The sequence below is a fragment of the Kryptolebias marmoratus genome, linkage group LG13, assembly GCF_001649575.2.
Source record: "Kryptolebias marmoratus isolate JLee-2015 linkage group LG13, ASM164957v2, whole genome shotgun sequence".
Taxonomy (NCBI): domain Eukaryota; kingdom Metazoa; phylum Chordata; class Actinopteri; order Cyprinodontiformes; family Rivulidae; genus Kryptolebias; species Kryptolebias marmoratus.
The window spans coordinates 10,671,164-10,691,668 of NC_051442.1; the positions used below are offsets into that span (position 1 = coordinate 10,671,164).

Below are 20,505 nucleotides of genomic sequence, written 5' to 3' on the forward strand. Positions count from 1 at the left end.
ATATATATATATATATATATATATATATATATATATATATATATATATATATATATATATATATATATATATATATATATATATATATATATATATATATAAGGTAAACATCAAGAAGACACAAACCTGAGCCACAGCTACTCTTTCTAGGTGAGCTCTGGAACCACAGGAGATGGCCAAGTTCTCCTGTGTGAAAGAGGACACATTTTAGGGTGTGAAAATCATCGTTCCATAAATAAGTAACAAATCTGAATCACAGAAGCAGAACAAAAAAGCACACCGGTCCAAGGCTGAGATTTTTAAGTCCAGCTTCCACTTTCTCAATGTCAGAAAACCTCGTGGCTCCGTCAGCATCTGCCATCAGAATGAGTTTCCCTCTGGAGCTCAGAGTTCCCTTTAAGAGCAGCAGACATCGACACAAACATGTCAAAAAAAAAAAAAAAAAAAAAAAAAAGTCTACAGAAAGTTGACCTCGCTGCGCCGCATTAGGACCCTCCTCAGCCTCACCATCCGTACGGCGCCACCTTTCCCCCTGTTCTTCACTAGAGTCAGGACTCGCACTTTCTCTGCGCCGTACTTCTTGGTGTACCGCAAAGCAACCTGGCAGAACATGGCAACATCGAGTTTAAAAACAAACTCCCAACTGTTCAGCTGAGCAGTGCTGAGAACTCATAAAAAAAAAAAATTACAATCATTACCTCTGTGGTTTTGTCTTTGCTGCCATCATCAACCACAATGACCTCATAAGTGAAAGAAGGGGTTTGTTTCTGCAATTAAATAATAATAACAAAGATTTGCAACCATAACAAGCAAGTTTTACACGTCAATGCTGCCATCTAGTGGTAAAAAACTTTGAGATATAAGATTTCTTTCAGAAGATGCTTCTATGAACTCAGACTGTACACCTTTATTCGATTGGTATTTAAAAAATATTAATATGATTTAATTTATGAGTTTAATGGTTACCTGTCTTTTTTCCAAGAATTCCATAGCTTCATCCAGCATCACAGGCACTGAAATAAAACACAGAAGCACATTTGTAAGTACCTACAACTGCCTGTAGGTTCACGCTGACACCTGAGAGAACTGAATTATGGGACAAAAACTGCACCGGCTTCCGATGAACACGAGCGCTCTGACTCCCCACTGATAATTGTTTAATTGTTGTTCAGCTGATTGAAAATCAATTTCGGTGAAGGTTTAACGTGACTGCTTCACTCACTTCGGAGCTCCTCATTGTAAGCAGGGATCACCACAGAGAGATCCCTGGAGGAGGGGTCAAGGAGGCTTGGGAAGAGCTGCTTCTCTCCTGAGGCTGTGAGGAAGTATTTCTCTTTGTCGTGCCGTGTCAGGTTCACCATCCCTGCAGTCAGATGTGCTATTATGAGCACCTGAAAAGGAAGAAATATGAGAATGTAACTCCTCTGGCTCCTGATTGTAGGCCAGTGTTTACAGCTTTTCTACACAACTGTCAAATTAGTTAATGTAATTATATAAATTGAGAACAGCTGTGTAAGAAATCTGCATATTTCCTATGAAAGTAGACTGTTAAATCTTGTCAATGTAGTAAAAATTAAGTCAGAACAGAGGTTTTTGGTTTGCTAATTGATTTTTCTTGTCCTGTCTTATCATCTTTTTATTTTAATGTTTGTTCATACCACTTGTTGGTTTGAAAGATATTTATCCCATTGATGTATGATTCAGTTGTAATCAGATTAAAAACAACTATTGATCAAAAGTTTTCTTAAATACGACACATAATACATGCTTTATTTCTTGTGTGTCCAAACCGCAGTGTTTCAAAATAATAAGCATACAAAGTTTTCCCAATTAGGAAAACTATCCATATATCTCCTCTTTGTCTGTTAATTGGGCTTTCGTAATTTTTTCTAATTCAACCCTTGCAGACTGCTCGAGATTTTTCATGGTAATGATACTGAGGAGAAAAAGAAAGTCGTATCATACTGCTGATGAATAGGTACAAAACTTTAAAATGCCAATTAGCTTACGCCTTCAAACTACTTGCTAAACAACAAGAAACCTCTGGCACTCACCACAATCAAACAAAAAGCTGCCAATGCGCCGAGAACTTGAAATAATTCCCAGAGAAGATCCATTTTCCCTTAAATCGCTCTGACAGACCACCTTCCAGGTGGCTAGCTGAAATGCTAGCTTGTTTTATCCTTCCAGCTGGCGCTCTGACTTCTCGTCATATAAAAATAAACTACAGCTCGCGACGATGTGTAGACTAAAGAAGCCTTAAATATCTCGTTATTCCTCCATCGTGCGGTGAGCTGTTCATTGAGCTCCACTTCCAATCACAACTGCACACAACAGCGACGCGGAAGTCTCTGGTTCTCGACACATCATCAATAATTTGAAGAGAGTACGTCGGAGCTCGGTGGCAGTTTGCAGTGAAAAGCGCACTGCCACCTGGTGGCCGGGAGGGAGAATGACAGATAAAATTACTGAACAGACTGAGACAAAACATCAACACGCTAGACATTATTGAATTTGGTGATATTTGGTATGTCTTCCCCTATGTACTATTTTAATTGTATGTTAAATAACAATGTGGGCTTTTATGTACTTTGCATACCTTTGTTTCCACACTAATAAATGAGTTGTGAGATACAAAAACCCCAATTAATAGACAAAGAGGAGATATATGGATAGTGTTAGAGAGGACATGGAGGTATTTGGACAGACTGAGGACAGAGGACGCAGAAGACAGAGTAAGATGGAGGAGGATGACTCGCTGCGGGGACCCCTGAATAGGGAACAGCGGAGAGAAGAAGAAAGATTTGTGAGACATTTGTATGGCAGTATGGTTGTAACATAAAATATAACTGCACTCCTGTCTTTCCTTGCTAGTATATTAATAAAATTCATACAGCCCAAAATGAGATTCTTACTAGTCAGAACTAAAATTAAATTACATTCATAAAATACATTTCAAGGTCTTAACTACAAATACTGCATTGTATAAAGACAGTATCTATTTAACATATTTTAAAAAAGTAAAAAGTTTGACTGGCTGTTTTAACATTTACAGAGTAGACTGAAAATCTGTGGCAGATATCCATAATTTAGATTTTTTTCCAGTTAAAAGGATATTAATATTAGATATATAAAACATGTATGCCTATATTTGTAATTGCAGTGATAATTCCAGTAACTAATGCCTGAAATGGATGTTTATCTAATCATAATATAAATACATAATATAATATCCATAATAATAATTTCATTAGAGTTGAAACAACATTTAGGAATCTGAAATGTGAGTTCATTTAGAAATCTACACTGTTCTATCTACATACATAAGAATGTATTTGTGGCTCTTTAGAAATGAATGAGAAAAGTCAAGTCTTTTGTCATAGAAATAATAACATTTGAGATAACAGAAATGTTTCTAATCGATACGATGTTTGGTATTCTAAAGGGCTGAATTGCTTTTTTTTGAGTAATAAAAATTGATTTTAATGCCTGGTTTAAATGCACTTGCCATATAAACAATAGACGTGAAATACACACTCTTAAAATCACATTTCTTTAGGAGAGAATAGTAACTGTGTTGTAAATAGCATTTATCTCCCGAGAAAATGTTAAACTCACTCATTCTAAACATGAAAATCAAGGTAATAATTATTAATTGATTTTTAATTAAATAGTTAAACAAGAGAATATTTTGGGTTAGAACAGACCACCATTACGTTTAAGGAATAGTCCTCCAAGAGTTATAGTGTCAATCTTATCAAATGTGTATGTTTTTCTTTTGTAAATGTGACAGGAAACGATTTTTAAAAATAATACCAAAAAGCAATTCAATTTCACCTCTCGGCCACCGTAGTACAAACCCACGTGGGTAATCAAAATATCATGGCGGCTGGGTTCAAGTAAGCTCGTTTAACTTGTTCATTTTTTAACCAAATGCATGTTTTTAATCTGATTTATTCTTACCTATTATATAGATTTTAACTATAGTTTCAGGTTAAATTTGATTGCTGACTAAATTTAATTTAAATCTTAGTAAATCGCGCACTTGTGATAATTTCTGTCGCGTTTTTCAGACTGTAACTTTGAATTAGTTCATATTATGAGTTTGTGCGTGTATTTAATAGTATTTTCTTCCTTGCTGTGCTGTTTTGTGTTAGATAATGTTTGTTTGTGACCAATTTAATTAATGTCTTTTATTTCCACAACGTTTAGGACTGCGGAGCCTCTGGAGTATCACAGGAGCTTTCTGGTTTGTGAATCAAACATTAGTCCAAATGTAACCTATTGACTTTTGTTCATATTTAAGATCAGTATTAGTTACCCCGCAAATGTTCGATTTGCAGAAAGAAAACTGCAGACCTGATGGACGGGAGCTGTCTGAATTCAGAACCACGACACTGAACATTGGTGAGCAGCAGAGTTTATTTTGTCCAACTGCCAGAGCTCTGTCTTCAATGCACACTCTGTTATTTTAATTAAATGTCTTTTTCTGTTTTTGTTCAGGGTCAATAACCACAGCAGATGGCTCGGCCCTGGTGAAGATGGGAAACACCACCATCATCTGTGGAATCAAAGCGGTACCATGACACAGAAGTTCTTTAAGACATTTTATTGTCACCCTTTTTTAGTTTAAGAAGCCATATCAAAACAATTAGCTTCATTAGTTTCATTTATTCCTTAAAAACATATTGATTTGTTTGTGTGCAGGAGCTGGCTAACCCTACAGTGGACGCACCTGGTAAAGGTTATATTGGTAAGTGTGACGCAAACGTCTCAAGTGTTAATTTAAAACAAGATACAGCCTCCTTTTTGTTACAAACATAAATTTCTCAAAATGTGTGTTACCTTTTTTTGCTGTTAGCCTCTAATTTGATTCAAGTTTTATGGATATGTAGCCATTCTAAGATGTTTATGGTCATCCTGCAGCAACAAACAAGGATTCTAATAAAACGCTGACTGCAGCTCTCTCTCTGTCCTCGTAAGTGCCCAATGTGGACCTGCCGCCTCTGTGTTCATCCCGCTTTCGGCCGGGCCCGCCAGGAGAACAGGCCCAGGCTGCCAGCCAGTTCATCGCTGATGTTATTGAAAGGTCCGACCAACTTTGAAAGCGCTCCTGTAGTTTTCGACTCCTGTGTGTGTGTGTTTACTCGTTGTTGTTGTTGTACGTGTGTGTTTGCAGCTCTGAGGTGATCGAGACAGAAGACTTGTGCATCGACAGAGGAAAGGTAAACTTCTAACCGTGCACATAAACAAGTGACGGCCGTGATTGTCGGAAACGTCGGGTCGTCATTCAGCCGATTCTTGTTGCAGCTCTGCTGGGTCCTCTACTGTGACATCATGTGTCTCGACTATGATGGGAACATTCTGGATGCTGCTGTCGTTGCCCTGCTGGCTGCTCTGAGAAACAGTATGTGCTTTAAATGTGGAGGCTGGGAATTTACTGCAACCAGAGAGGAGAAAAAAAAATCAAAACAAACGTACATACAATTTGCTTTTTTATATGTAGGGATTTTATGGAAAAATAAGCATTCTATACCTGTTTTTTTTTTTTAGATCTGAAGCAAAGCCATTTTTATTTTAGTCAGTTTTTTTAAATTTAGCTTTCCCTGCTTCCCAACAGCCCAACTCCCAGAGGTCACCGTTAACAAAGAGACGTCTACGCCAGAGGTGAACTTTGAAAAGAGACACAGACTCCACATTCATAAACATCCAGTTGGCACCTCTTTTTGTGTCTTTGATGAGTAAGTTTGCCTCCATTCAAATAAAGCTCATTTTTTTTGTTGATATACCAGTCCGGATTCATTTTAACTTTCGCCTTGTGCAGCTCTGTGCTTATCGTAGACCCCACAGCCGAGGAGGAGAGTCTGTCAACCGCACAGCTCACTGTGGTGACGGATGAAGATGATCGGCTCTGCTCGCTACATAAACCAGGTCAGAAACGACGAATAGTTCTCTACAGAACAACTGTGAGGCATGTCTGCAGTGTATAAGCTTTAAACAAATCTGAGGATGAAAGGAAATAAGAGAAAATTAGCTCCACTAACTGTACCTCCTTGTGAAATGTCTCCAGGTGGATCGTCGATGTCCGGAGAGAAGCTGCAGGAGTGCATCAACCGAGCAACAGCACGACAGAGAGAGATCCAGAAGCTCATCGAGAAAGTTACACACAGTGTGACAACAGCGCAATAACAACACGCAGACAAAAGGCTTTTATCTAAAAGTTGTATTTTCCACTGTCAATATATATTCTTTTTTTAATAACAATAAAACTGCTGACAAAGACCGCTTTAAAAAATTATTATTTTTTTCAGTGTCCAGAAATGTCTCACACTCAGCTGATGTCATGTACGAATATGCTCATGGCTCCTGGACTTATTAAAAGGTAACGCCTTTCCAAAATATGCTGTACAAAAGCAAACTGTCTTGCATGTTGATTTCGAGTCCTCGTGTGAGCCCTGTGTGCCCGAACTGCTAACAGAAGAGAGACTTCCAGCAGACTGAGAGGTAGAGAGCTGCCCCTAGGCAATACTCCAAGATCAGGTTTGCATTTTCACATGTCGCGGTTACATGGAGGATTTGGTGTCAATGAGATCAGCTAGGATCTGTGCTTAAAGGGCAGTTTCTACCGGCGTCAACATGGCAGCCTCATGCAAAATGCCCTCTCGGTCCACAGGGCCTCCGCAGAGAAAAAAAAAAAAAGTCTTCCTAAAGTAGAAATATGTTACCGTGGAAGCTCATAACCTACAAGACCCTTCGTCGTCTTCTTGATCATCTCAAAAAAATAATCACTAAGTTTCTGTGAGCTTAGGGCTCCCCTGTTGTAAAAACCTGATCCTCCACAGTGGACAAAGTTTTGGTTTTCCAAAATCTCTGAAAACCAATACGTACAAATTTTATCAGCTAGAAAAAAAAAGAAGTCCTTTTTTTGTCTGCTTGCCTCCAAAGTGAGGCAGACAAAAAGCACAGTATAGATCATTTAATGTCCTCATGTAGGTGGGAGGGGGCTTTAGTGTGATCTCAGTCTGTTATGACTTCGAGAGAGGCTGAGGTGTGCTCCTCTTCCTCTTACTTCTTGGTTGACTGGCGGTATGTTGCCGTGGTGCTCCCCCCTGAGGAGCTGCTGCTCCCATAGCCATTTGGTGCTGCATTTGGTGCTGCAAGAATTGCAACTGTTCAATAAAAAAACAAAGATAAAACACATTAGGAGAGCTTCACTAAAACAATGAAAGAGTTACTGTATTTGCTGTACCTGCAAGCATCTTGCATGGTTAATATTAACTGATGCTAAACAGACCCCCTCACTGAAATGGGAATCGAATTACGTCTTCAGAATGCTTTGTGCCACAGTGGTGTGGGTTAGTGAAACTGAACTAAAGGCTGATATGTACAACATACAAGAAGAGTTTGCGGAGAAATATAGAAGAGAGGTTAATGGTTTGCAGAGGGGAGGGAGAGGAAGTGTTGGGGAGTGAGGCAGGATACAGTCAAGCAGCACCAGTGTTGTCTGGAGACACAAATTATTGGCTGAGATCCCAGCAAAAACAAACATGCAGCTTAGGAACCGTGCTTTCCGCTCAGAGAGAAAGTCAACGACTTTAAAAAAAATCATGCCTGCAGTGGAACAGCCTATCATTTCTTTCATGATGCAACCAGGAAACTCAACAGAACAGAGCCAATGAAAAATATTTACCATTCTACGGCTGAGATGTGTGTAAGAACATGCCTGCCTCCCAGTTTGACACACTGTTAGTTGCTGCCGTTGAAAGTGCAATAAGCTTTGGTTTGTGTGTGTGTTTGTTGGGAGCACGGGAACTACTGTGGTCTTCATCAGAAATAAAACAAAGTATCAACTAACAAAACATACAACACAGAATGATGTGGCCCTTGCACAAGAAAATATGAGGTACAGGAGGATTTAGCTGAAAATTAGACCTTAGATGACACTTTCAGCTCTAAATAAATAAATATTTTTTATGTGGGGCTGTGTGGAGTACCTTTAAGTAGTCAGTATTTTACGTCCAGTAGATAGCAATCAGCGTGATCCTTGTTTGATAAATGAGGAAGGATTTCTTACAGGGGAATAAAACAAACAGCTTGGGGGGGGCATTTTCACCATCTAAAACAACCCAAATTCAAAGACGTCCAGTCTGAGTGAATATTTCTGCAGCTTCTCACCTTTCCATGAGGCAGTTCTGACTAATGCAACTATTTGTGTTGCTACGCTACTATAAATACTTTACCACTGATCAAACTGCATCCAGCAGTTGTTCCGCGTACAACTGGCTCATTCAAATATCTTCTCATCTGTCCAGAAAAAGGCACATTATCTTCACCTGACCAGCAGAATAATGGGGCACAGCTGACCCACTGACAAGATTCAAAAGGCAGCCATCATTTTCTACACTTTGCAACACTGATGTTTAGTCTAGAAATGTAAACCTAATAAAAAATACTAAATATAGCTTTTACTCAAACTTGTATGAAGTTCTTAAGTTTGACTTGTTTTATATGTTGTAAATTTACTATTGAACAGTCCCTGCTGAGCAGCTCTCCCATAAGAACTTCTCCCTGATTTGCCAAACCGAGATCGCTATGATTGCTCACAACTACACATAGGGTCACTTAAAAAAGACACTATCCCTTTAAACTATTCATTAAATATAAAATGAAAAGCTGTACTACATTTCTAAACTATATTCTCAGTTTGTTTAATATATTTTCAAAATTATGCTGTAGAACTCAACAATTTTGGGAAAACGGTTTAACACAAAGTTTGAATTTTGTGAATGCTTACAAAATTCAGTAGATCTGGAGAAAAGAAACTAAACTTATATTTGTAGATATAAAATAATTCCTATAAGTTTTTAGAGTTGCAAGCATTTAAGAATAAATTTGTCTAGTTTATTCAGTTCATAGTAAGGCATAAAGAGTTGGCGGGTGATTTTCCGTCTCAGTATTTGACTCCTACAAACTTCTTTAAGTGTAAAATGAATGTTAATGTTGCTGTATTACTTGGATCTGTGGCTGGTGCTGCTGCTGAAGCCTTGGAGAAGGCAGCGGGGGCCCAGACCCGTCCAGCCCACAGCCCAACTGGGACAGCACTAAGGGGAGGGAAGGAGGGAGGGAGGGGGGGACCCCAGAGGGAAGGATGTGATGGCGAGAGGGACACAAGCAGAAGGAGGCATGGGGGTGACGTATGAGGAGAAAATAAGCAGAAGAGGAGAACATTGATAAGGACGAGGAGGTGGGTGTGTGTGTGTGTGTGTGTGGGGGTGTGTGTGTTTCAGTAAAAGTAAAACCACACGCAGCGAGACAAAACAAAAGGGAGGACAAACAGGGAAACATTATTGGGAAAGTGGAAAGATTATGGACAAACAAACAAAAAATGTGAAGAAACAGTGCATCAAGAGGAGGGGGAGGGATATAGCACAGAGGGAAAAGGAAAAAAGGGTCGGGGCAAAAACAAAAAAAACATAAAAGAAAAAGAATGTAGCAGAGAAGAGGGGGAAAGTTGAGTCTCTCCTGTCGGTTGTTAAATGCCCCTTTGAGAGGAACAATCGCTCACTTTAGAAAAATGATTAAGTTTAGTCACAGACTCAGAAATTATGAACAGTTTTTTTACAATAATGAACACATTAGTAAATCTTATCTTATTAGTGGTAGTCAGTGAGATGGCGTCATTTTGTGACAAAGCAAATCAAAGGAGTGAATGAAAAAAATAATGTTCAGGGAAACGTGTGTGGCCGTAGTGCGGCTTTCCACGTCGGCGTGGGTCGTACCTGCTGCCTGTGGAGACATGAAGCCTCCGACCCCGAGGTTGATGACAGCAGTTTGCTGGTTTCCTAAACTTTGATCTGACCCTTGGTCACTCTGAAACGAAAGTCAAAAAGTAACACAGGTGCAGCAGAAACACACACACAAATATGTGAGGATATTAAAAGCACTTCTATGAAATCCGTCTTAGAAACCCAAATTTAAGTGACGGGATGAACACCTTTTAGCTCAAAGATTAAACCAAAACAACCTCTGCGTTAAAATATCACATCCTTTGATAAAAAATTGCGACTCTAATTCATACTTTTATATATTACGACCGTAAGAAATTTCTGATCTTGATTAGACAGAATGTTGGCAGCTTGTTTTAAATCAGCACCACTAAAAGTTGGTTTTTCCCCCTAATTATTTATTGTACATATTGTTTTTATAAAAACAGACTGTCATGACACAATGACAACATAAAAGTTACAGATTCAGTTCAGCTCAATTTGCACAGCTCTGTTTTTCTGTTACATGATTATCAAATAAAAATGTTTTTTTTTTTCCTTGATCATGCACTTGCACGTAAATGTCTCACCGTCTCCCCCTGCTGTTGAGGACTGGACGTGGCTGACTGACTCTGCTGAGGGGAGAACTGGGACAGCTGCTGCTGCTGCAGAGAGTTAAAGATGTAAGGACCAGTGGGGATCTGTAGATAAACAGCATGGACATACCAACAAACACAAAATGGGGGGAGTAAAACACAAGGAGGTGAGGATGTACAGAGGGTAAGAAGAAGGGCAGAGGGAAAGACGTTATGTACATATAACGGAAAGAGGAGAAGGAAAGAAACAGGAGAGTTAAAAGGAGCTGAAGATAGACTTTTTTTTCACTACTAGATAATCAGAACATCTAAAAAAAAGTTTAAAAAGAATTTTCTTCGTACAAGCTCCATTTACTCTCAGATTTCTTTGTTTACTTTTGTGACTATTCCACTTGCAAAAGCTTAAGAGACTCGGCAACTCTGCATGTAGAGGTGGGGCTCAATACACTGACTATGCAATGAGGTGAAGGAGAAGATGTATTAGGAAATTTAAGCTGCGCTACAAATCCAAACATCACACGGTAACACTGGTAAAGACCTGAACGGAGTCACTACTACGTGCATGCTCTAGACAGTGTTAGAGGCCGACTGTAGTACCTGTAGTAGGTTCAGTGGTCTCAACCCAGCACCGCTGTTCAGACCAAAAGGGCTCCCTGGAACACAAAACACTTCCATAAACTACACAACATAATGAAAAACACAACAAACAAATTTGGAACTTGTTTCGCTTTTGTGGTAGCTATATTGTTGTTTCCTTTAGGGTCTTTAGGGCTAGATTTTACAGAACATAGTTGCTGAAGATTCTCCACTCAAGACATGCTGATGGACTTAAAAACAGACCAGAAAACCAATCTGAAGGAATTTTGGTGTAGACTCTTAGTTTTTTCAGAATGTGGCAACGCTAAGAGTTGAGAAGGATACCGAACATCCGTTCTTGTCTCTTAAAGATGCTCCACCTGTCCTCCAAAATGCTTCTTCAGTTCTGATTATGAAATAAGGAGTTCAGGCATAAAAGTCATTACTGGGACATCTACACTGAAGTGGATCTGAGTTTATGTCTGTGTTGGGACAGTTGTACTAAAAGGAGACCCCTTTCTATAACTGTCCCAACAACTTATACAAACTCAGAACTGAAGAAGCCATAACACATGCTAGTGAGTGCACTTTCTATTAGGAAAAGCAGGGGTAATTCCTTCATTAAGAAATGAGCAGCACAGAGCCAAAAGAAAAGAAAATTTTGCCTCTAAAACAGGTCAAACTTTGAAATACTTATGACAGATTAAGTTGTAAATAACCATCTGACGGTGAAGTAATGTGACATAATGATATTTGTAACGTTTGAGTAGCTGTAGTGGGTGAACAGCTCTGTCCTGGTGGCTCTAACGTGACTCTCAGTCAGCCCGACTTGGCTTTCACTTGTTCTACAAGCTTCTCCAAACATGGTATACCTGCCCGCTCAGTTGTCTACTGCTGGTAAGACTGATTTCTTGTAAATATCTGACATAACCCCACTTTAAATAAACCAAACAATCATTTTACCTCCTTATAATGGGCAAAATGAACAAATAATGCATTTGTAAGCTCTAAATAGCAGATATTATTATTAAGCAAAACAGAGTCAGAGTATTTCCCAGCTTACAGACAGATCAAATCTCACATTCCTGGAGCTGGGATTTATAAATTATTTGTGGATTTATCAGCAAGCTGAATACAAATGAAAATGAGCAGTTGTTAAAAATGATATTCTTTATACTCCTGACACTGCTCCATTTGCCTTTGGCATGTTTGTCAGTATTTAATATTGAAAATGTCATGAATACAATACAAAAGCAGTTTAAAGTATAAGGCAATAGAGTTCTTACCTGTCTGGGCTGGAGACTGCATGGTGGGCATCAACCCTCCTGAAGGCAGGATTCCACTCAGGTTAAGCCCTGAACCCAGCATGGGGTTGGAACCACTCATCAAAGTTTGAGGACTGCTGCAGAAACATCCCCAAATCCTCATGAAAACCCCTCCAAAAAACCCCACAAGCAAGCGACAGCGTGCTGTCAGAGACGACCTCTGTTCTTACCAGACGGACCTGACCACGTTGATGAAGTTTAGCCCTGCCGGGTTGGCCATGACCTGCGATGAGCTGGTTCCTGTGGTGATGGACGTACCCATGGTGGGCAGGGGGATGGTCATGACAGGCAGGGGCTGGCTTAGAGCCAACTGCTGCTGGGGGAAAGGTGTGAGGAGGGGAGGCTGTGATTGGCTCTGAACCATGGCGGAGTCTGAAGGGGTCGGGGTCACCGAGAGGGGAGCAGAGAGGGAGTCGGTGGGATGTGGGGTTGAGCACGGCGTGTTGGTGGGCGTGGGAGTAGAAGGCTTGGGGGTTCCCGATCCTAAAGAGCGTAAATGTTGTTCAGAACAGACACAGAGCTTCGCTGGAACTACAAATGATCATTTCGTGGTGCAAAATGATGTGCGCTAACATGTGATATGTGCTTCTGATAGGTCCCTAAAGCTTTATGCTGATTTCCATGTTGTTCCATATTTCAACAACTGGACTCTTGTCCGGGTAATTCATCAGAATTTGTCCCAAAACAATCCACATCTGGAGAACTTGGAAGCTGAGAGAAAAGACAGTCCAGCGGCTTCTTGTAAGCCCAAGAGTTAGTCAGACTTGGCTGTACTTACTCTGTGTGGAGCCCATAGGGGAGAGGGAGGCAGGCGACAGCAGGCCCATCTGGCCCAGCTCCATGGAGTGCTTCCTGTTCAGAGACTGGCTTTTGGCTGGAGGCGGCGGAGGCGTAGGACACTTAAGTAGACCACTGGTAGTTTGTGAACTATATGGATTACCTGGAATCATATTTACAAACCCTTTTCATCATTAGGCAGTATTAGGTCATTTGGTTGAACTTTTTAAGAACATCTAACTTTTAAGGAAACAAGCTGACTGACTGAAGTCGAGGATTTTATAATCCACGCCAACAGACTTAGATCATTTTAGGGGTTGTTATTAGGCTGGATTTAAAGCTTCAGCAGGATTAAAGTGTTTCCTATAGCCTAAACTGAGAAGGACAAAACATTCAATGCAAACTCCGAAATAACAAATTTACTTGACGTGTTTGTGCAGCAGGATGAGGGATAATATCTAAATGTTTTTATAACCAAATGAACTGCAATCACACTTTTCCTACTAACCTTACCCACTACCTAAGCCCTTTAAATGTTAATGTTTCAATTTAAAAACATTTGCTAGGCTGAAGAGCCTACTGTTGGGAGAAGACTTCTTTCATCAGACTCTTCATAAATTTGATTTTTTTTCTTTCTGCAACTCTACAGCATCAATGACTCTTATAAAAATATTACATCATTATACTCCTTAAGATGTACCTGAGGAGCTGCTGCCCGATCCTGAAGGCAGTTTAATGGGAGGGGGCCGGTGCTTCACCCCTTTTCCCAATACAGACGTCTGTACCAGTGGAGAAACACCATCACCCTGCAGACGACACCGAAGCAAATCCCAAAAGCACAATACGGACATCTCTTAATCTCCGACAAAGTTCCTTTATGGCAGCTGAAGAACTAGATAAACTTTTCCCACATCAGAAATGGGAGGAAGTTACCTCATCTTTGCTGGGGGAGGGAGGCCCCTGTCCCACGCTGCCTGAGTTATGGGACATCTTGACCTGACACTTCACATCTCTCTCATACACTCCTTTGTACTGAGTAAGAAACCTATGAAACCAAGCAAAAAGGCACAGAATGCTCTCTTAATAGCATATTGCAAAAACAAACAAACAAGCAAACAAAAAAGCAAAACAGAGCTGAAAAAAATCAGCATGTGAACAAAAAGCCAAAAATGTGTCACCTCTCTGCATCTATCTTTGACCCGATGAGGAAACTGTAGATGTAAGAAAGGAGATAAAAACAATTCAAACCAGAGCTTCAAACTCTATCAGGAATGTTAAATTTGTCCTGATGGTCCTCACGGCGGATGTATGAGCTTCAGGTCTGCGCTGTCCTCCTCTGCTTTCCTGTCCTTCGCACAGTAGATCTTCCCGTACACCAGCGGGTCTCCCATTGACTGGAAGATGGACACCTTGGTCTTCTGAGCTTGGCCTCCCACCTCACACTCGAACGTGTAGTCATCGATGACTTCCTGTACAAACACAGACAACCAGTGTTGTTTTCCTTCATCCTCCACCGTCTTACTCTGTGTAACCTAATGGCAACAATACGTTTTAAAATTTATGTTCAGATTTATTTTTTTAAAGCAAACAGAAGTTAGTTTTTGAGCTTGGAAACTTTTTTTCTTGACCTAAAAAGTCAACAAATGTGAAATAAACATTCATGCTCCATCTAGTAATATTATTTTGAGACCTTGCCTGGGCTTCGTACTACACAATTTAGCGATCGCCATCTGTATATTATTATTTCTATTTCAGTGACTTTCCAAAAAGATGAGGTATGTTGAAATTATGAGGAAAAAAAAAGACTAGAACCACTTCTGCAGAAACAATGTGCCAGACATAGTTCATCGACAACCCACTTGGGTCTTTTTTTTTTCTAGAATAGTAGAAGCAAGTGTGAAATTTAAACTGTTCCACATTTTTCTGCAGTTTGTTTGTTTTTTAGTTAATTTCTATCTGTGTGCTTTTTTTATTGTATACCAAAACAAACATCATCTTGAACAAAGGAGCAAATAAAAAAATTTTTTTTGCTTAGTTTCTAACAGATTATTGCACATTTCTTTCAAACACTTATTTCTGACAGCAATCGCTGATCTGTACCCTCAGGGAGTGGAAACGCTCCTGCCAAACCTACCTCAGCAGGCCAGATCACAGTAGTGGGCTGAGAGTCTTCCAGCTGCAAAGATTTCTCAACAACAGCATACTTTTCCACCTAGAGAGAAATCCCACGAACACAAAGGTTTCATGCAAGTCACGTTTGAACTGCCAGACTACAAAAAGTTTCAGTTTTGCTCACATCAATCTCCTTTGGTACAGTTAGTTGGCAGTTGTTCTGCTTCCACATGTCGACACACTGGAAAGGATGACAGGGACAGAGGAGGGGAAAGGCACGAAGAAAGGAATCATGTGGGAGGTAAAAGGGTGCAAAAAATAAACAAAAGATTTGCGATATTAATACATCCCCTCTGTTTATGTTTAATTTGGAACAGAAGAAACTTCACTGGTGGTGTCAAACTTTTGGAGCTCACAAAGCCTTGTGTGTGTGTGTGTGTGTGTGTATGCTGACTACTTACGTTTCCAACCTTTGAGATCTTGAGGTCTATGACAGGAGCGGGTTTCCTCTCCTTCCTCCTCTGTAGGTAGTCGTAAAGTCGTAGCTGTGGTGGCACGGGCAGATGGGACAACTCCTGCTGCCTGTTCAGTGCAGCTCGGGAGTGTCTCTTAAAACACCTAGAATGCATACAAACAAGTATGTGTTTGATGAATGGCTTGTTTAATTTAGTCTTTTATATGTATATATTCACAAGATTCCCTTTTAAAGCTTTCTATTTCAGTTAAGAAAAAAAAAATCTTGTATGACTAAAGCTAAACTGTGCTCAGGCCAGCAGTGATGAGTGTATTCAGTACCGTTTCATAGAGTGAGTGTTCATTTTCTGCTTGTTGTAGAGCAGGCGGTTGGCTGTGCAAGTAACAGAAATGGAGGGGTCCAGGCACAGAGGTTCAGCTGTGGCCAAAATCAACTGACTCTCCAGCTGCAATTTGTCTTCCTGGAGCGGTGAAAAAAAAGGGAGAGAAAACACATCAAAATCAGCTCCAAAATGACTCAGACATGAAAAGATTAGGCTTAGGAAAAACTAATTCTGAAGCACACACACTTAAGATAATGGGGTGTTTAGGCCTGCTCTGAATTAGCATATGATTGACTGAAGGGAACAGATGAGGCATTTTTTTAATGTTTTTGCTTCTCACATGGGAAAAAAAATACAATGAATAGAATTGTGGAAGTTTCCTGGTTCTAAAATGCATATTGATGCAGAAACAGGAAACAATTAAGAGTTTGCATTTTACCTCAGTGGAGCAATCACGCTGCACATTCTTATATTAAACTAAAGTGTCCTAAAACAAACAAAAAACCCAAAGCAGCAGCAGTGGAAGAGAATGAAGAAACAGAAAAAAAAGGTTGCAAGCAACTCCAATGTGATGCTAACTTTTGGTAATATGTAGCTTAACAAAATCTGCCTGACATAAACGAAGTACGTTGGTAATACAGCTAATACCACTGAGATATTTTAATCTCAACATAATATTTGCAACACATCAACCTGAATGAGCAACCCAAAATTAACTCTCTTCGACACAGAGAGGAAGGAGACCCACCAAATCTGTGACAACTTTAGGAGCTAAGGATCCACAGCGTCATTCTGCTGTTAAGAAAATCTCATTTTCACAGCAGTTGAAGACCTTGGACCAACAATACAAGCTTCACTTTACAGAATTGGACACAACTGCTCTCATAAAATGAACTAAAACCTATTTAAAGAACCCCCCTTTGCTTTGAACTGTGAGTAAAACAAGCTTGAACAGTCAGAGCACGAGATTTGTAGACTTCTGTGCCAACTTTTGCATACATCTTATACAAGATATATAAAAAGCTAAGAAATTGGTCTTAAAATTTGTATTTTATTTCACAATTTTCTGAAAAGCAAGTACTAAAATAAAAAATAATTAACATAGACAGTATGCATGTATGAAATGGCAGCTGTGTGTGATTATAGAGTGCAAGACAGTGAGAAACATGACACTGCAAACAGCAGAATTGTCATCAAATTATCAAACCATTTAAGATTTATGCCTTTAATACAGAACATAATACTTTACCTGTGTCCACTTGTGGTGGTCACTGGTCATGGCGTGGACATCACAGATTAGAGTCTGCAGAGGAAACATTTTTGTCATGTTATCACTTGGTTAATAAATTGAATAAATGAAACAAAAAAACACGCACGGTCACATTCAAAATGACGGCATGTGCTCAGCCACAATGCAAACAGTCTTACAGCAAAAACAGAAAAAAAGGCTTTCACACTGCAGGACTCTAGTTTTGGTTTAATTATTGGTTAATACCTTGCCAATCAGTTAATTATATTATCCCACTCTGCGTCTTTTACCTGCATGGTTGGCCGTAGCAGGATATACCTGCTTTGATAGGTGAGACTCTTGGTATTACCAGCTTGCCTGTAGTCTCTTACTTGTACTATTACACAGCCACAGTGGAAGATGTTCACCTGACACACAACATATACAGAACATATCAACCACCAAGTGGTTACAAATAAGAAAATACAAAGCAAAACACACAAAGTAGTTATTTCAACATAAAGAACTAAAACTATGAAGCACTAGTCTCCTCACGTGCCATGCACTGATAAAAATAAGGAAAAACTTTGTGAATACTTTGTACTTTATGTACACTATGTCACTACAGATGGAGGCCCCTTTAGATACGCACCTGTGATTTCTCCAACAGATCCACCAGAATAGGAGGTAACTCCTCGGCGTCCAGGTACTCCAGAAGCTCTCTTTCTTCATATGGCAGATGGATGGTTTCAGAATCTAGACAGCAACACAAACATGAACTTTACAGATGAGACAACCGTGTGAAACAAATGAGAGAAAAAAAAACAAAAACGGTGTTTAACTGCTGTTACCAGATCCATTTTTGCCCCTGAGCATTAAGGAATAGCCTTCATTCCCAGGGTACAAGTTGACAACCAGACTTGACAGAGACTCCTGAGACATCAGCTTTTCCAGTAGATTCACATTTCTCCTCAGATTCTTCAAACAGAGACAACAAACATGGGTCTTCGTAAGAAATTTGGCAGCAGATGTGCAAAGCTCTGAGCCCATCCTTTAGGCACAATGTAGTGAAACAAAATGTGTTCTTGAAAAGTGTAAAACCATCTATTTCTTTGTTTATTTCGCAACTAAAATGTTGTAACGTAACAATAAATGACTTATTTATGCATAATTAAAAATCAGCAACAATACCAGGCTCGCCATACTCACAGCATACTAGTCTGCAACTATTTGAACAGACTGCAATATTTTTGCACAATCATTTCAATTTACCCTTGTAAAAATGGACAGATGAGTTAGTTCACTTATTATTGCCACTTCTCTTGTTGTTCTGATGACAATAATTGTTTACTCTGAGACATTTACCCTCCAATATTTATTAGCTGCGCGTTTTAACAAAGACCTCGTGGCATCACAATTATGTATCTCGTTGTGATGCCAAACACTGGAGCATCACTGTGGATAATTTTCGTTTTTAATTCAAACATAAACAAAGAACCCAATAACGAGCACATTTGATAGAGCAGGGCCAAAAAAAAAAGGCTTTTGCAAGCTCTAATAGACCAGTTAGAAAACAACAGCGGTATAAAATTACCAGAAAAATGTCATTTTTTTGCGTAACCACAGAACAATCGGCATAATTTTTGTGATTTAACACAGTTCAACTAACAATCAAGTTGCAGATTAGAGCGCAGTTGGAAAAGAACAAACCTTTAACTCTGGTTCTTTTTCACATTCTTCAATGTAGAGCTCATAGAGCTTCTGATACAAACTCTTCCTCCCGCCAGATGAAATTCTTCTTTTGGCTGGTCGCTGTCGAGCACTTTCAACAATGTACTGCGCAACAGACATGGACAATACATCAAATTAATCAATGTTTGGACGTTATGCACATAACTGATGCCTAAACACGCTCAAGTTGTCATTAACGTGTTGTTCTACAAAGACAGGCACATATGACTGAAAAAAAGGACTTTACCTCGGCTCGATCCAATGCATATTCCAAAACTTGTTGCTTTGGGGAAGAAGAATGAAACCGATCACTCACACATAAAGATAGACAGATAGAGAACAGAATATGTGCAGGCAGGGTTTCTGCTTGGCTCTTCTTTAGCTGTCATGGATTACAGAGTAAAAGCAAAAAGGCTGAACAGTTGAAGATGAGTGAACTAGTGGATACTTTATTTACCATTGTGGTCCACTGCCAGCTGTAAGGCGAGAGACAGTATAAGATGCTGTCCTTTCTGCCCCACACTGTCACCTTCTTAGAGTGACCATTCACACCCTGCACAACAAAAACACAGCAGACACACTGAAGCAGCAGGGCAAGATAAGACTTACATGACATGATAATAAAGACAAAATACGCCAAAGAGTGTCTGGTAGGCTGTTTAGGCAACGCTGATGTCAAACACTGGGGCTGGTAATCAATCAGATGCCACACACAGACAACTATATTAGAACTGACGAGCCAAATGTTTCACCCAAGTTGTTTCATCCTTTACTCGCGTCCGGAATTCGGCCGAAACGCACGCAGAAACTATCCCAGAGTCAGGGGAATTGGGGAAAAAACGTGACCAAACGAAACTCTGACGAGTGTGAGGTCAGCCCAGAGGGGAGGCTGAGCAGCAACAAGCTCGGTGATGTCTGACCGTTGAGGCTAACGCAGCTAACCGTTTCGAGTGGGGAGAAGCTGGAAGTTAAAGCTACGCTAACGGTCCTACGTCGCCGGGGACACGAGCGGGCACCGCCACGTCGGTCTCGACAGGCTGCTTCCACTTGCCTTCGAGGTTGCATAGCGGTCGACAGTTGTCCCAACGCAAGGAAGCAAAATGAAATTGAAATATCAGCGTCTTCATTGAAAAAAAGTCGGAGCAGCAGCCATTTTCTTCCAGTGTGACAACAACACCTAAACTTCCGGTTTGAGCGGCGGTGGGCGGAGCCACGCAGAGCCGCGACTTTTCGACTGATCGATACCCGATAAATAACTACAGCTCGCCAAGTATTTACTATAGGAAATTGCTCTTTTGTGAAAGTCATTCTTTAAGTTAAATCAATGCCAAGAAAAAAAACATTTAACATGCAATACAGTACAATTTAAGTTTAAAAAGACACGCAAAAGGCCACATAAAATGTGACACTATTGTCTATAAAAGCAAAATATAAAGGCTTGTATACATATTAATATTAGTTATATTTTATTGTAGTTTATGCTTCTATGAAAATAATTCATTTATGTTTTTATAACTGTGCAAATGTATTCTATAGGCCCCCATTTAAGCTATATTCCCAAGAAAATAGGTGCAATAATTTATATACCCATTTACAATA

At 39.8% G+C, this 20,505-nt stretch overlaps 3 protein-coding genes across 7 annotated transcripts in view; 1 reads left to right on the forward strand and 2 right to left on the reverse strand.

Annotated features, from left to right (window-relative positions):
- alg5 (ALG5 dolichyl-phosphate beta-glucosyltransferase) overlaps window positions 1-2,374 on the reverse strand; it is a 4,181-nt gene extending 1,807 nt beyond the window's left edge. Inside the window, exons 1-7 of the mRNA XM_017417960.3 lie at window positions 2,055-2,374; window positions 1,223-1,391; window positions 967-1,013; window positions 699-767; window positions 508-600; window positions 281-394; window positions 127-186 (exon numbers count right to left, since the gene is read on the reverse strand). Of these exons, the coding sequence (XP_017273449.1) occupies window positions 127-186; window positions 281-394; window positions 508-600; window positions 699-767; window positions 967-1,013; window positions 1,223-1,391; window positions 2,055-2,117 (615 nt within the window). The 5' untranslated portion in view covers window positions 2,118-2,374. The remainder of the gene's footprint in view (window positions 1-126; window positions 187-280; window positions 395-507; window positions 601-698; window positions 768-966; window positions 1,014-1,222; window positions 1,392-2,054) is intronic.
- Window positions 2,375-3,853: 1,479 nt separating this feature from the next.
- Window positions 3,854-6,699, forward strand: exosc8 (exosome component 8). The gene is made up of 11 exons (XM_017418202.2): window positions 3,854-3,899; window positions 4,213-4,249; window positions 4,344-4,407; window positions 4,504-4,577; window positions 4,708-4,753; window positions 4,984-5,089; window positions 5,180-5,225; window positions 5,311-5,407; window positions 5,621-5,741; window positions 5,825-5,931; window positions 6,071-6,699. The coding sequence occupies exons 1-11, from the start codon at window positions 3,883-3,885 to the stop codon at window positions 6,187-6,189; spliced, it is 834 nt and encodes a 277-aa protein (XP_017273691.1). The 5' UTR covers window positions 3,854-3,882; the 3' UTR covers window positions 6,190-6,699.
- Window positions 6,235-20,056, reverse strand: supt20 (SPT20 homolog, SAGA complex component). 5 transcript variants are annotated; one of them, XM_025006348.2, is made up of 24 exons: window positions 19,958-20,056; window positions 19,364-19,459; window positions 19,154-19,189; window positions 18,886-19,011; window positions 18,027-18,153; window positions 17,828-17,931; window positions 17,487-17,603; window positions 17,197-17,250; window positions 15,946-16,085; window positions 15,612-15,768; window positions 15,335-15,391; window positions 15,173-15,250; window positions 14,338-14,507; window positions 14,217-14,249; window positions 13,972-14,083; window positions 13,739-13,844; window positions 13,040-13,201; window positions 12,441-12,744; window positions 12,223-12,338; window positions 10,958-11,013; window positions 10,355-10,465; window positions 9,780-9,870; window positions 9,013-9,101; window positions 6,235-7,169 (listed from the first exon to the last, which is right to left on the reverse strand). In XM_025006348.2, exons 2-24 carry the CDS (start codon window positions 19,364-19,366, stop codon window positions 7,026-7,028), a joined length of 2,493 nt encoding a protein of 830 aa, XP_024862116.1. In that variant the 5' UTR covers window positions 19,367-19,459; window positions 19,958-20,056; the 3' UTR covers window positions 6,235-7,025. The 5 variants fall into 5 exon arrangements, with proteins under 5 accessions (XP_024862116.1, XP_017273688.1, XP_024862117.1 ...); XM_017418199.3 differs by having other exon boundaries at window positions 12,223-12,335; window positions 12,432-12,744; XM_025006349.2 differs by having other exon boundaries at window positions 10,355-10,429; window positions 12,432-12,744.
- Between the last annotated feature and the right edge of the window lie 449 nt (window positions 20,057-20,505).

Bases quoted from the DNA above. Each gene is read 5' to 3' on its own strand.
- exosc8 (XM_017418202.2), top strand. The intron at 4,408-4,503 runs GTGAGCAGCAGA...GTTTTTGTTCAG, and splicing joins AACCACGACACTGAACATTG to GGTCAATAACCACAGCAGAT. The intron at 5,408-5,620 runs GTATGTGCTTTA...GCTTCCCAACAG, and splicing joins GCTGGCTGCTCTGAGAAACA to CCCAACTCCCAGAGGTCACC.
- supt20 (XM_017418198.3), bottom strand. The intron at 17,932-18,026 runs GTAACAGCAGTT...GTTGCTGTCTAG, and splicing joins CAGGGGCAAAAATGGATCTG to ATTCTGAAACCATCCATCTG. The intron at 7,170-9,012 runs GTAATACAGCAA...TTTATTGAACAG, and splicing joins AGCACCAGCCACAGATCCAA to TTGCAATTCTTGCAGCACCA.